The following is a 13,158-nucleotide window of genomic DNA, read 5'->3' as shown; positions in this document are numbered from 1 at the left end:
CAGGACCAGGCAAGATGGAGAGGTGGTAAATTTGTGTGAGACATTTGATGTAGGGCATGGACAAAATACACAGCCTCTTGAGCTGTGATCCCCTCTGCTGTGCTCTTGGTAGGCAGGTGATCTGCAGCAATGACAAGGAGCGAGGCTTCTCACATCATTAGGCCAGGCAGTGGCTTCCTGCCTACAGTGAAGCTTCCCTCTGCTCTGGGGCAGAAAAAGTGCCCTTGTTACCTGCGGTCATGAGTAATAAAGAACATACTAATTCACAGCATCTTTCATTTAAAATGGATTCCCTCACACCCACCCTGTTTCTTAATGGTTTGATTGAATGCTTCTCTCCAGTTTGGGGAGTGTGCATGTAGCACCTGAAGTCAGTTTCTCTGGTAAGTACAACTTTATTTCATACCTGAATAAACAACATCTACTATATTTCGTTGTTGCTTGCACACCCTTCCCTCTCGGTACTTCAGCGACAAACCCTTCCCTACTCCTGTGCACCCAGGACTTGTATTTTTTGTGTATTTTCAATGTGTGCTATGCAGAGGCCATTGCGTTTGAGTACCTGGTTTCTTACAGCTCTTAGTAATATTGAGAATGGGGGAAGACCTTAAGGGATTGAAAAGTCCCATTCGTTCGAGTTCAGGATGTGTGAGAAAATGTCGTACTGGGATATGTGTCACTGTGCCTGCAACGAAAGGTTTCCGAGTAATTTCTTTCTTCATTTACCTCTTGCAGGGGCTGAATGTATTTGGAGCTCAAATGTATGTGTTAAATCACAGACTGCATGCTTGGGGGTGTCATTCTTATTGGGCCTTTCTGTCTTTTTTGTTTTGCTGCCCAAATGAGGTATCTGGAAAAAGGCAAGAGCTCCCTTTTCTTAAATGTCCCACAGGCCATTTCAGCTCTCAGAGCAACAGGTAACTCGCCAGACAGCCGCCTCTGGCTCCTGCACCCTGTCCTCTATACGGATCTTCAGCATTCAGATTCATTAAACATTTCCCTGGCTGGGCATTATGGAGTGGGTTTGATGAAGCAGCTTTGTGTTACGCTTTACTCATAAAGCCATTGTTTGCTGTAACTTGGTCTAAGTAGGCCTAATTCATTCGCTGACACACTCCCATACGAGACTGGGGAGGGTGCGTGGGGAGAGGAGCTGCTGCTCGCTTCTGGGGCCGTTGCTTTCTACATTGCTTCAGCACATAATGATGCAAGCTCCTGTACGGTGTCCAAGTAAGTAATACAGTTTGAAGGGCAGAAGCTTTGTCTGGCTGGAGCAATCTGGGAACCGGGACACAGCTCCCGAGCATCAGGGTTCAAAGCTCATCGTTGAAATCATCTTCTTTTCCCGTCCTGTGTCAGCACCAGGGCTGTGATTCAGACAGCTTATCAGTGGTCATCTCTATTGCACGTGCTTTTTCCTTCCATCTGCTCTTCAGCAATTGCTGAGGGAAAGACTTCGTACCTTAGAGGTGCTTACTGTCTAGAGGAAACGTTATTTGAGGAGGCTTTTGTTGAAGGCTTCATCAGTGCAAAACCAAATACACGGTCCTTGCGATTCTGTGCATGGTTTTAGTAGCTGCTGAAGTAGGATGGTGCTTCTTGTTGGGAGTCTTGCAACAGCCACCGCCTGTTTCCGTTTCTGGTGCACTCTGGCTTGCAGATATGTGTCACCTGCAGTCCCCATCCCGCTGGAGGTGCTTCCAGAAGTGATCCAACCCAGCACGAGTGCTGTGGGCCTCCGGAGAGGTTTGTGCCCAATCCATATAGTCTCACTGCAAGTCTGCCAAACTGGATTGAAACATCTTGTCTAAGCACATCCTTTCTGCTGTGCCATCCTATAAATTCCAGTAGCGTCCCTTTTCTTAAAGCGGTTTATTAATGCTGTAACTACAAGGGCTACACTTCAGCCCTCTTCCCCTGCCTGAATTTAAGAGTGGAAAAGTAGGAGCCAAAGAAGATTCCTTCTAGCAGGAAGGCAGTGCCATATTGTTCACTTAAAAGCTCTCCTAGCAGCACTTACTCAGTGGGTTTCTGTTTTCAAGGGTCCCAATTTGTCTAAAATTCTCCCCTGGTCAAAATGTATTTTAATTGCATTTGAAAACGTAGAGGGTTTATTCCAACAAACACCAATGAAGAGGAGATCTTAGCCCCAATACATTGGATGGTCATCTTGAAGCTGAGGCTGATAAATTCTGTGGAACACAGGGTTTGTCTTAAGCCATCTTTCAGGAATGTACCCATGGCAAATGTCAAAGTCTGTGACGCTGTTATAGGGAGATCCTGTACTAGTATGTGCCTGTGTTTTAAAGCAGTGATTATCATTGCACTTGCAACCTTTTTCAAAGGCTGAAAATCTGTAAACCAATGTAAAGCGCACTTGAGCAAGGCAAGTGTGCGTGTTTCTGAATAGAATCTGTACTAGTGCAAATGTTGAGTGCTGTAGTCATGAACTTCTGTTGGCATGTGTGTTCCAGTTAAACAGATCTGATAGGTCTGCACCAGTACAGATACTGCATGCTGTAGGTTGAAGTTTGCAGCAAAGCATGTCTTGCATTCTTCCAGCAAAAGTGCTTTGTTAGCGTAGCTCTTGCATGTTGAAGTGCTAAACTAAGGTATAGCATGTCTCAGTGAAAGAGCTACCAGCTTATCTAACGTGCATGTTGTCAGTAAGAGATCTATAATAACAGGTTAATTTTATATTGCAGTACTGAAGTGCAACAGAAAACACTTGGAAGTTGCACTGCAAATCGTGCTTTAATTGATGGTGTCTTGAACGTAGCCTGCCTAAGCCTAAAAATTGCACAGAGGCACACTCCTTCTTTCTAGCACTGCAGGGGTCTTGGCTCACCTTCTGCTTCTAAGGGGTGCAGTAACAGAAGTGTTAGTAATGATCTCAAGGCAGAAGCTGTTTTCCTGCTGCAAGAAACCTAAATATACTGAAGATGGTCAGTTGGTCATTTGTGAGCATTTTCAGTTCACTGTGTTGGCTGTAATGAAAAGATGATCTGGGCTTACCCAGCATGTAGCACCCCTGACATGCATCACCCACTGGGAACAAGCAGGGCCTCGCTGCTGCCTCTGTGCGGTGCTGAAGCCCCAACTCCCCTGATGTCAGCAACATCTACCAGCTTGTGTAGAGCCAAAATACCTCCAGAGAAAGCTTCTCTGTAAAGCTGTAGCAGGCATTTAGGCTCGACACAGGGCTGCCCAAGGAGGAACCCAGAAGCAGTGGTGCTGCCAGCTGCCTTGCCTCTTCCTTAGCCTGGGGACCAGAGCGCTTCTTGGCATCCAGGAGATGCCTCTGCACTGAGGCACCCCTCTGCTGCACTCGATTTCAGAGGAGTATCGTGGCTCCTTTTGGATGTAGGTCTTCCAGCTCTGAAAAGGGCATGTGCATTTGGACTAGCAGAGCCCTCTGTCTTTCCATACATGGTATTCTCAAACTGCTCAGTGGAAGTCAGGTAATTAGCAAAGGTCTGACCTGCATACGGGTTAGTGCGATTTAGTCACTGATTCCTGTTTCCCCCAGTTTCACAGAGAACACCTCTGAATGCTAGAGCTTTGAGTCAACTAAAACAAGGAGTTAGAAGCAGCCGGCTCCCTTTTGGCTGTGATTCTGAGTAATAGTATGTGCAGAAAACCTAATAAATAAAACAGCAAACTGGAGATGTATTTATAGAGAGATCAGTTTATAGCTTTCATCGTATCCTTATATTAGCAAGCTGGTGTAAGAGCCAAAGGAGGATGTGAGTGGAAGCCTACTACAGAAGCTTTAAACTGACATTGCTGCTGCTTAGCTCTCCCAGCATCCTTTGCTATCTGTATTTACCTAGGCTTTGTTAAATTCATTCACTCTTAGTTGGGTTCTGTTACACAGAGTTGCAGCTCTGGCGCAGTTCTTTGTACCATACCTTTGTTATTTGTCCTTTCAGGTTTTGCTGCATCAGTTGGGCATGTACGTGCTTTGTTAAATCACCTCCATTTAGGTCCTTCTGGGGGGTCCTCCCCTCACAGTAGCAGGGGGAAGACATGTGGAGGCATGCAACAGGGAGGAGCTCCCTGCTGGGGGAGGCAGAGCCGAGCTGCTCCTCACTCAGTCCAAATCCAAAATCCCTGTGGATTTGCTCTGGCTCCTTTGCAGGGAGCCCTCACTGACACACAGAGGATTGCTGCTGCTCCAGCACTGATGCAACATTCTGCTTTACTCGATGCGATTGAAATGATTCCCTTCTCTTCATCCTTTTAATTACTTCAGCTTTTAGGGATGGTTTAGTTCTTAATGCTGACAAGTGCTAGATGAGGTAATGTATTGCATGCATTTTAAGGAGTTGAGAACATCTAGGGAGAGTGACTCTTCCATGTTGTAGGCTCATCTCCCTCGTCACGCAGTGTCCTTCACTGCGTGCTGGGGGAAACCGGGAACCTACAGCTAACAACATGCTAGAAAACACTAGCAGCAGCTGGAGGAACTGTGAAGTAAATTGCCTTCACACCCATACCGGTTCTTCTACTCACACATAGACACTTTCTTATGTGAGCTTGTGTATCAGGATCAATCTTCCCATGTGGCTGATGTTCCTGACTGCACTGGGCACAGCATCGAGTTGGCACCGCTTCAGAGATGTGTGGAGACGAGCTCAGTGCTGAGCAGCCCGTTTGCCATAACATTTGGCACAGCAGCAGAATCAGTTCAGGAGCCCCCACATGACTAAACAGGCTGATTCCAGCACAGAGTCTGACCAAGGTCAGGGAAAAAACAGGAGCTGGAAATAGGTATTTCCACGTGCGTTTGTGTCAGGTTTCTAGCGGCCCACTCTTGCGCTTCCAGCCGTTTATGGTCTCAGGAACACCTTCCCCTCCTGTCATTCCTCTGGGAGCTGGCTCTTTTGCACGGGAGTTGAGAGTGAGGAATCATTTTGGTTTGTCTGTCTGGAAAGAGGTTTGCAATGGAAGTGTTACATAGCTCCTCTTTGTTTTTTCAGAGTGAAAGAATTGAAAAAGGCCAAGGAACTTGAAGATACGCAGCAGCATCCCGTAGCAATGTGACATTGCTTTTCAGACTGTTTTCATTTTCTGTTTTTAGCAGAGACATGCAACAACAACAACAACAAAATACCCACTGCAGGTCTGGGAATACCAGCTGCAGGATTTTAACAGTAATGTTTTGGTCATTGCATTTGCACTTTCATGGACAACTTTTAATTTGTTCAGCAAGACATCTTGGAACTCAATCTTCTGTTGGATCATGGGGAAAAACAAAAGACACCAGGAGGAAATTGTGAGTTGCTTCATTCTCCGAGAAGGAAGAAGCGATTAATTATCCTTTTCATATAGGGCTGTATTAAACAACATGTGGAACTGTACAAATATTATACCAAAAATATTGTTAAGAAAAGGTGGGAATGCACAAGCAACACGAGAATGCTGTTCCTGCACCTGTCGGTCATCTCCAAGCAACTGAAGCTTTGAGAGTCTCAGTGGAGGGGCTTTAGATCAGTCCATCTTTACGGGGTCCATGCATCCTCATTTCCTTCGCACTTCTGTCCTTTGTGTTTTATTTAAATCTCGACAGCACACTTAATGCAACTTTTTTAATCTGCAGGTTTTTAATACATCCCGTGGGAACTTAGAGGAGGGGTTGGTGTGCGAGACAAACGGGTAACGCGAGGAACGGAGAGAGCAGCTTAAGCAAGTTTAAACACTCTTGTTTTGTTCTTGTTTTACTAGAACCTGCAAACATATCAATTGTCATGTCCTTCCTCTCATGTTCAGCACTTTATTTTCTAGCCTTACTTTCATGGACTGTTGTTTTAATTCAGTTCTTCAAATGGGTTGTGAAACACGTAGCTTTTTATCTTGAGTACTCGTCAAACCTCTTGTCGTTTTGCAGTCACACACGTACGTTGCCTGGACATTTTATACCACCTAAAGATCAGAGTGGTGCTGCATTCTGGCCAGTAACTTTCTTATTTTGGCTACTTCATCAAAATCTGGGCAGTTTCTGTATATATAGAAGGTAGAAATGGAAAATGAGAAAAAAAAACTATTTGAAAGGGAATATATTGATTAATTACTAAATATTTTATTCACAAAGGGTCAATAACTTGGCAAGATAAAATTATTATTTGTATAGTTTTGTCTGAATGAACGAGCAGAGTGTGGATGTATTGTTTGTACATACTGTATATAATAAAACAAAGAGATATGTGCATGAACTCAAGACAAAGAAATGAACAAAGCAAAGCATTAGTGGCTATGGTCTGTACAATGAAACAAAAAAAAACTTTATTTCACTATAAAAATCTTTATTTTAAATGTTCTTTAGAAGAACATTTTTGCTAAAGCATGACTTAAATGGCAAAAAAAAAAAAAAAGAGCTGCTGTATTTAGACTTAGGAAAAAAAAAAAAGGCAGAGCAACATTAATTAAAAAAAAAAAAAAGGAAAAAAAGAGAAAAAAAAAAAAGGATCTGTTTACATTTGATTTTGGCTACCAGGACCTTGGGTTGGTTGGTTTCATTTCGTTCTTCTTTCCTCCTTCTTCCCCCCCACCCCCCCGGTCTTTTCTTTCTGGGTATATTTTATTTTGCCAATGGTGCCAAGTAATGTGAATGCTGATATCGCTTAAGAAAATTGAGTTACTTTTGCAAAGCAGATAATCATAAGAGTACAAAGAAACCTGTATCTAGCTTAACACCATACACTCACTCCAATAAAGAACACTTAGAATGAACATAAAACCTTAAAAAAAAAAAAGACAAAAAAAAAAGACAAAAAAAAAAAATAGTACAAAAGTAGGAAATATGTTTCACATGTTCATCTCTCCTGCTGGAAGTCCGAAAACGTCATAAAATTGCACAAAAAATTAAAAAAAATTACGTAAAACTTTAAAAAAAAAAAAGATGCAAACTGATCTCGTAGGGGTGTCATGGTATATTATTGCTATTTCCACATAGTGAGGAGCCAAAGAAATTAGGTGGTTTGTAAATTGACCTACTCACTTAAAGCTGTCACGCAGTTCTTGGCAATGGGAACCAGGTTCTGATCGTCAATACACAGGAATGTAAGGGAAGGAACTCCTGGAGTGCGTGGCGTTGTTGTGGGTTCTGTCCGCGTGTCTGAGCTCAGAAGCTGCTCCCGTGCGTGATGTTCTGCTCGTGGCAGTTGGAACGGACCGGTGTAAATTTGGGATGTCAGTTTGGGAATAGTTGTTCTTGCTTGATCCCGGCCACCAAAGCAGTGCGTAAATGCGAGGCTTGTTGTGAAGCCTAAAAATACTCACACGTAAGAAGCTTTTAAACTGGTGTCTTTAAAAAGAAGAGTAAGAAACAAAGATTGTTGGGGGGGGGAAAAGGAAAACTGGGGTCAGTGCTCTTGGTGCCTTTTCTATAATTGTACCTGTTTTTAATTACTTCTTTTCACTGCCAGCATTGAATTACAGTAGATGTGCTCTAGCTCATTATGCGAATTCTCGTGTACATTTCTGAACTGCTGCTTTATGACCTGATTCAATTGGAAATGACAAGGAATTGGCCTGGTGCTCACACCTGCCTGTGGGCAGCCTCCGGCCTCCATTCACTGGGTGGAATTGGGACCTGAACCGCTAAATTCTCCTCTCGCGCAAAAAGGGAACAGGAGACGCCGAAGAATTCCCTTTGGAATGAATTGGAAATGCTCTGTATTAATACTGGAAGAACTCCTTGACATTTTGAAAGCAAAATGTTGCTCCCATTCACCAATACGTGACAATATAGAATCGACCTTTTCCTGACAAGAGTAGTGACCTCAGTGGAAATGTTTGAACTCCCTGTCTTTACAGCAAAGTGTTCAGTAATATACAGAGCTATTTCGAATTTACTCTTCCAGATCCATGGGCCTGGTGGTGTATCTACCAATCTAGATCCTGCTTCAGCCAAACCTGTAAGCGTGTACTTGCTGTTAAACATGCAAGCAATTCCATGGGCACACTGGAACTACTCGCATGCTTGGGGCTAAGTACGGCTTCGAAGTGCTTTGTTGTGTCGGGCCATAACCCTTCAGTGTACCACCGGGGAGTTACAGACTCCCCTGCAGTGAAGTGGTTCCGCTCACCCTTTTCTCGGTTGTGGAACTTAACGTTTTCATGGAAGATGAGTAAGTGCAGCTTTCCAGGAAAATTCGAATTCCCAAGTGCTAGGAGCCAGAGCTTCTGTCTTCTGATCATGGAATTGCTCCTTTGTGAAACACATTCGACAGCAGAAATACTGTGTGAAAGAAATACAGAATATAACATGAACCCCCTCTCTGGTTGCACGCTTATGGCAGTTCCACACAATAGCTGGTGCCCAATGGGGGGTCCCCAAGACTTGCATGTAAAACTAGTATAGATGTCTTCTCTTTTGTAAGTTTTATTTTTGTAACCGTGCATGTAAAGCATCACTGAATCAATGGATCTGTTGAAGAACTCAGCTGCTGGAACCATGCAAAATGTTTTGAATTGCCCTTAAAATATGGAAAATGTTTTCTGAATGCTTTATATTCTTTCTGCTGTAAATTAAAAACAAAGAAAATTTCCCCATACAAAGCGTGTGCCTTTCTGTAACCACGTCCCTCGCATCCTGCTGAGTGCTGGAGTGTCCTCTGGTCACTGTAACCCTGGGAAAAGGGTGTTTCTTCTGTTACATGACCTGCTTGTAAGTAGAACGTAGTTTCTTACGGGTTATAACCTGACCAGCCCATACCGGACCAGCAAGCGGGGGAATGGGGGAAGAGGACTGAAGGGCGAACGTGGAAACACATACCTGGGGTGAGACAAAGGCAGTCTAATGAGTAATGGGGGGAAAGGGAAGGGGTAACGTAAGAACAAGCGATGCAAAGGGGCGCGCAGCACCCCCTCCTGCCGCTGCACCGCTCCCGAGGGGCTGCCGCTTGGAGCCGGGGGCGCGGGCGCCTCGGTCCTGCTCCGCACCGGGGGTGTCCGGAGGAGCGGCGGGGGCGCGCCTCGCAGCGCGCACACGGCAGGGACCGGGGGGGCTGCACGGAGCGGGGGGAGGTGCTCGGCACGGCGGTAACAGCCCCGCGAACGCACACCGCCCCCGTCGTGCGCCGCGCGCCCAACGGTCCGGGGGCGTGGCTTGCCAGGCCCCGCCCCTATGGGTGTGTTCACATGGCCGCGCCCTGCTTGGGGCGTGATCTCTATGCTCCGCCCCGGGGGTGTCGTCATTTCCTGGGCGCTGCCGGGCTGCGCGCAGCTGCCGCCGAGCTCCGTGTGGGTGCTCCGAGCCGCCGGCGAGATGTGAGTGCGGGGCCGCGGCCCGGGGGGCGGCGGCGGGAGCAGCCGCAGCCCCGGTGCGCAGCGCGGGGTGGGCCGGCGGCCCCTGTGGTGGCTTCCGGGAGCGGCGGGGCGGGCGCTGCGGGGCGAGGCCGATGGCTGCAGGCCGGGCCCCGCCGCCGCTCGGTCCGCACGGCCTGAGGCGCGGCCCCGGTACCGGAGCGCTGTGGTGACTGGGTGGGGTCCGGCCAGCCCCGGGCGGGTCTGAGGGCGCTGCCCGCGCAGCCGGGGCGCTGGAAGCGCGTTGTGGGGGCTGTGTTTGAAAGCGCTGCGCTCAGGAAGAGGCTTCATTTCCGATGCCGCGGTCTGGGAGCAGCGGTGACGGAGCGGCTTCGGTGCCAAAACAGAGGAGCGGTTGTATTGTGTTGGGCGCGCTGCGTTCGAGCCTTGTCGCAGGCTTCCTGGTGCCCTCGTTGTGTGTGTGTGTGTGCGCGTTTATTCCTGCTAAATGTAGCCTGGAAGTCAGGCTGTAACCGTAGCCAGTGCTCAGATTCGGGCCTCTCGAGTGCGCGCTCGGCACTACATGCTCCGATGCAGAAGAAATGAAACCGTGAGAGCAGACTGAGTACAAATAAACCTAGAGGGATGCAACAAGAGCGCGGTGAAGTGGTGCGCGAAGCACGTGCCGAGGTCCGTGTGTCCGTTACAGAGATGCAGGGTGCTGTAGCTGGTAAAGACAAGTGGATGGGCTGAGCTCAGAGCTGAGCGGAGATGAATTCTTGTCCTTGCTGAATGCTTTCTCTTTCTTGTGCTTTCTCTTGCTCCCTGTTAACTGCTCAAAGGAACAGACGGAGGCGAGCACTGTTAACGGTAATTCTAACTACGCACGCTTAAGCTTCTGTATTGAATATTCTGCAAACTTCTGTAGCCGGAAACTTGGGCCCTACGAGCCCTTGTAGGAGTTGTCACATGCGTTACTGCAAACCGTACTGTTAGCAATCCACAGCCGTGTTTTAGCACGTTGAGCAATTCAGTGGCAAGATGTCTGGGACACTGCATGACTTACACCTCTTCTCAGTTATTAAAACATCACTTCTCCAGCAGGAAACTGCCCTGTATTTATTCCAAGCATGCAAGTTCCCGGTTGTCAGGAATGTCAGATAACTCGTGTACAATAAGGGTATTGACTTGAAACCAAAACCGCAGCCTGCCCAAAGCTGAACAGAATAATGGTGACTTTCTTTACTGCAGGTCAGCCAGCGTTCCTGGGAGCTCAAATGTGGCCGTTGGCAGTAACCGTCGTCTTCAGCAGACTCAGCACCAAGTAGATGAGGTAAAAGTGTAGTCTGATATCAGCATAACTGTTTTACTTTCAGGAAACTTGTACAATTTATATTGGAAGGGATGTTTTGGGTGCTTTCCCCTTCATAATGTGAAGGGGAGGCCTGGCATCATTCAGCTTGCTTTGTTACACTCATGTCATCCTAACTCTTGCAAAGGTTAAAAAGGAAAACCCATTCAGCTGGAATAGGAGGTGGAGCAAAGTTACGGCTGTCAAAGGTTAGCTGCAAATCTAATGCTTGAGGATTTGGCATAAGTAAAGATAAAAACCTTTGTTCTTACAGAGAGCAGGTTTGTCCCTCATCAATAGCAATGGAGGCTGACTGTCAAATCTGACTGACACCTATGGATTTCTGCAGAGCCCAAAAGCCAGGCCGGCTACCGACAGTGGTGTTTGACATGTGGTTGACTGTCATGTGTATATGCCTCAACTCCTTCTGAAGCGGATCAGGAATTCTGCCCCAGGTTCAAGGGAATGCCGGCACTCCCGGCATTCTAAAGTAGGCATTAGGGACTTCCAGCCACAGGCGGATTTGACAGTTTTTTGTAAGCTTATGGCTGGGTTTACTAAAGGCAATAGCTCCTCCTTTTGAGAAAAGCACATTAGGAGTATTGTGTGTTGCTGCCTGTTGCCTGCAGTTGAGTTCCACACTGGTTGGTACAACTGATAACTTTAAGCATTAACTGATGCAGGTTGTTGACATCATGAAAGTGAATGTGGACAAGGTATTGGAGCGAGATCAGAAGCTGTCAGAGCTGGATGACCGTGCTGATGCGCTGCAGGCAGGAGCTTCCCAGTTTGAGACCAGTGCAGCCAAGCTGAAAAGAAAGTATTGGTGGAAGAACTGTAAGGTAACCACGGCTTGTCTACTATACAATACACTATACCATACTGCAGTGAAGGCTATTACTGTTACAGTCAGCATCTCTAAAGGCAGAAGTGACTTTATCCAATGTTACTTAAGTTACAGCATGTGTTTTTTTACAGTGTGGTGTAGTGGTAAGATAAAGTAACCAAAAGCTGGATTACCAGTGGTGCTACTTGGTGCAAGACTGTGTCTGATGTGGTAATGGCCAGAGGGAAACACCTCAGTAATGTGAGGCTTTGGGGAACAGGAAGAAAGCAGCCAAAAATGCGTGGGTTGAGTAAAAGTGCAGGAAGTATTAGAAAGCAGGAAGAGCTCACTCAGACTTTGGAGCTGTTGGCAAAGATTGGAATCATTTTCACTGGGCAGCAAAGACAGTGAAAGACACGGCATAGGGTGAGAGTGGAAATGGTGTTTAATAGTTCTTGACTCCTGCTTGTATGGTCACCTGAGCCAGGCTTTGCATGGAGGCACAGTGGAAGAGAACTTGGCATGCTTTGCCTGCATGCACAGCCTGCTTTAGAGTGACTTGAGCTTGCTTACTGAAGAAGTGTTACTTGCTGTGTTGGATCTAGCACTTGGTGCAAAAGTACCTTGCAGTGGCTGTGCTTCTGTACCCTGAAGGCCAGTTAATGCTGCTGCCTGCTTTGTAGTAAGTGTGTATGGCTTTTTTCACAGATGTGGGTGATATTGATAGCTGTTGTTGTCATGATCATCATCATCATTGTTGGTAAGTTTCACCGAAATGGGGATTTCTCGTAGAGCTGGAATAGGTGGTGTTAATTCCCTGAGGGGTACAGCTTAAATAAAGCCAGGATACTCAGCTGGAAGTATATAAACATTGGTTAGAAATAGCAGTGAGTGGTGAACTGTGACCACTGTGGGAGCTCCAGTAGCTGAATCTCAACCACTTGTGCAGTGAAACGGGTGACAGAACAGCAAGGACTTGGAATACAGGAACAGCGTGGGTTTTGTACAGCTGTGTTGCAGTAATGTAAAGAGAAATACAATTTCCCTTCCATGTCCAAGAACTGTTTTTTCATGTCCCCCAGCTTTTGGCTGGATAGATCCAGGGTGGCAGTTCCAAGGGTGCTGCTGTGGTATTAGAGACTTTGCTGCTGAGTGCAATGATACTAATGCTGGGTCATGATAGCAGATGAGGGAACGTACAGTCCAGTGTTTGATCTGAATTCTCCTTGATCCCCAAGCATTTCATGGGGGGACAAAGTTTGTGCTGTGATACAGTAAGAAACACTGCAGTAAGCGTTGCCAACAGGTGTGTAGTCCTGGGTGAGAAATACTGGTGTGCAAGCGCAAAGGAAAACTAAAACTAGGGAAGCCACTGTGGGGCACTCTTAAATCTCTTCAGTTATCTCTCGTATATGAGGTTCTTCACCTGCAGCGCTGTCAGGGCTGAAGGAGACTGTCCTTTGTCCAACCTCTTTCTTCTTTTTGTAGTCTGGAGCATATATTCATGAGTTACAGGAAGAAACTCGGATCCCCTGGAGGTGCCTTATCTTCAGCCTCTCCACTTGACGCCCGCTGCATTTTTCAGCCCATTTACTGCTGTTTAAAGCCAAGCTGTTCCGATTACTGAGATGTTGTAACTAACTTCACCCTGTTGCCTTAAGACACTCCTGCCATTAATCACTAACAAGCACGGCCTGGCGCCGGGCTGGCCCCGCTCGGTGCTGCCGTTACC

General features: G+C 46.7%; 2 protein-coding genes across 7 annotated transcripts in view; both read left to right on the top strand.

Moving 5' to 3' along the window:
- The window catches only part of CAMTA1 (calmodulin binding transcription activator 1), a 224,518-nt gene extending 215,956 nt beyond the window's left edge, over nucleotides 1-8,562 (top strand). For all 6 annotated transcript variants that reach the window (XM_065696626.1, XM_065696622.1, XM_065696621.1 and 3 more), the window contains one exon: nucleotides 4,983-8,562. In XM_065696626.1, the coding sequence (XP_065552698.1) occupies nucleotides 4,983-5,046 (64 nt within the window). In that variant the 3' untranslated portion in view covers nucleotides 5,047-8,562. The remainder of the gene's footprint in view (nucleotides 1-4,982) is intronic.
- Nucleotides 8,563-9,191: 629 nt separating this feature from the next.
- Nucleotides 9,192-13,072, top strand: VAMP3 (vesicle associated membrane protein 3). Its single transcript, XM_065696643.1, has 5 exons — nucleotides 9,192-9,273; nucleotides 10,501-10,582; nucleotides 11,284-11,442; nucleotides 12,135-12,186; nucleotides 12,915-13,072. Coding segments are annotated over exons 1-5 (315 nt in total). The 5' UTR covers nucleotides 9,192-9,271; the 3' UTR covers nucleotides 12,935-13,072.
- Nucleotides 13,073-13,158: the final 86 nt, after the last annotated feature.

The sequence above is a fragment of the Lathamus discolor genome, chromosome 16 (genome assembly GCF_037157495.1).
Source record: "Lathamus discolor isolate bLatDis1 chromosome 16, bLatDis1.hap1, whole genome shotgun sequence".
In the NCBI taxonomy this organism is placed as follows: domain Eukaryota; kingdom Metazoa; phylum Chordata; class Aves; order Psittaciformes; family Psittacidae; genus Lathamus; species Lathamus discolor.
Note: the sequence above shows the minus strand (reverse complement) of the source record. Positions and strands in the feature narration are given on the sequence as shown.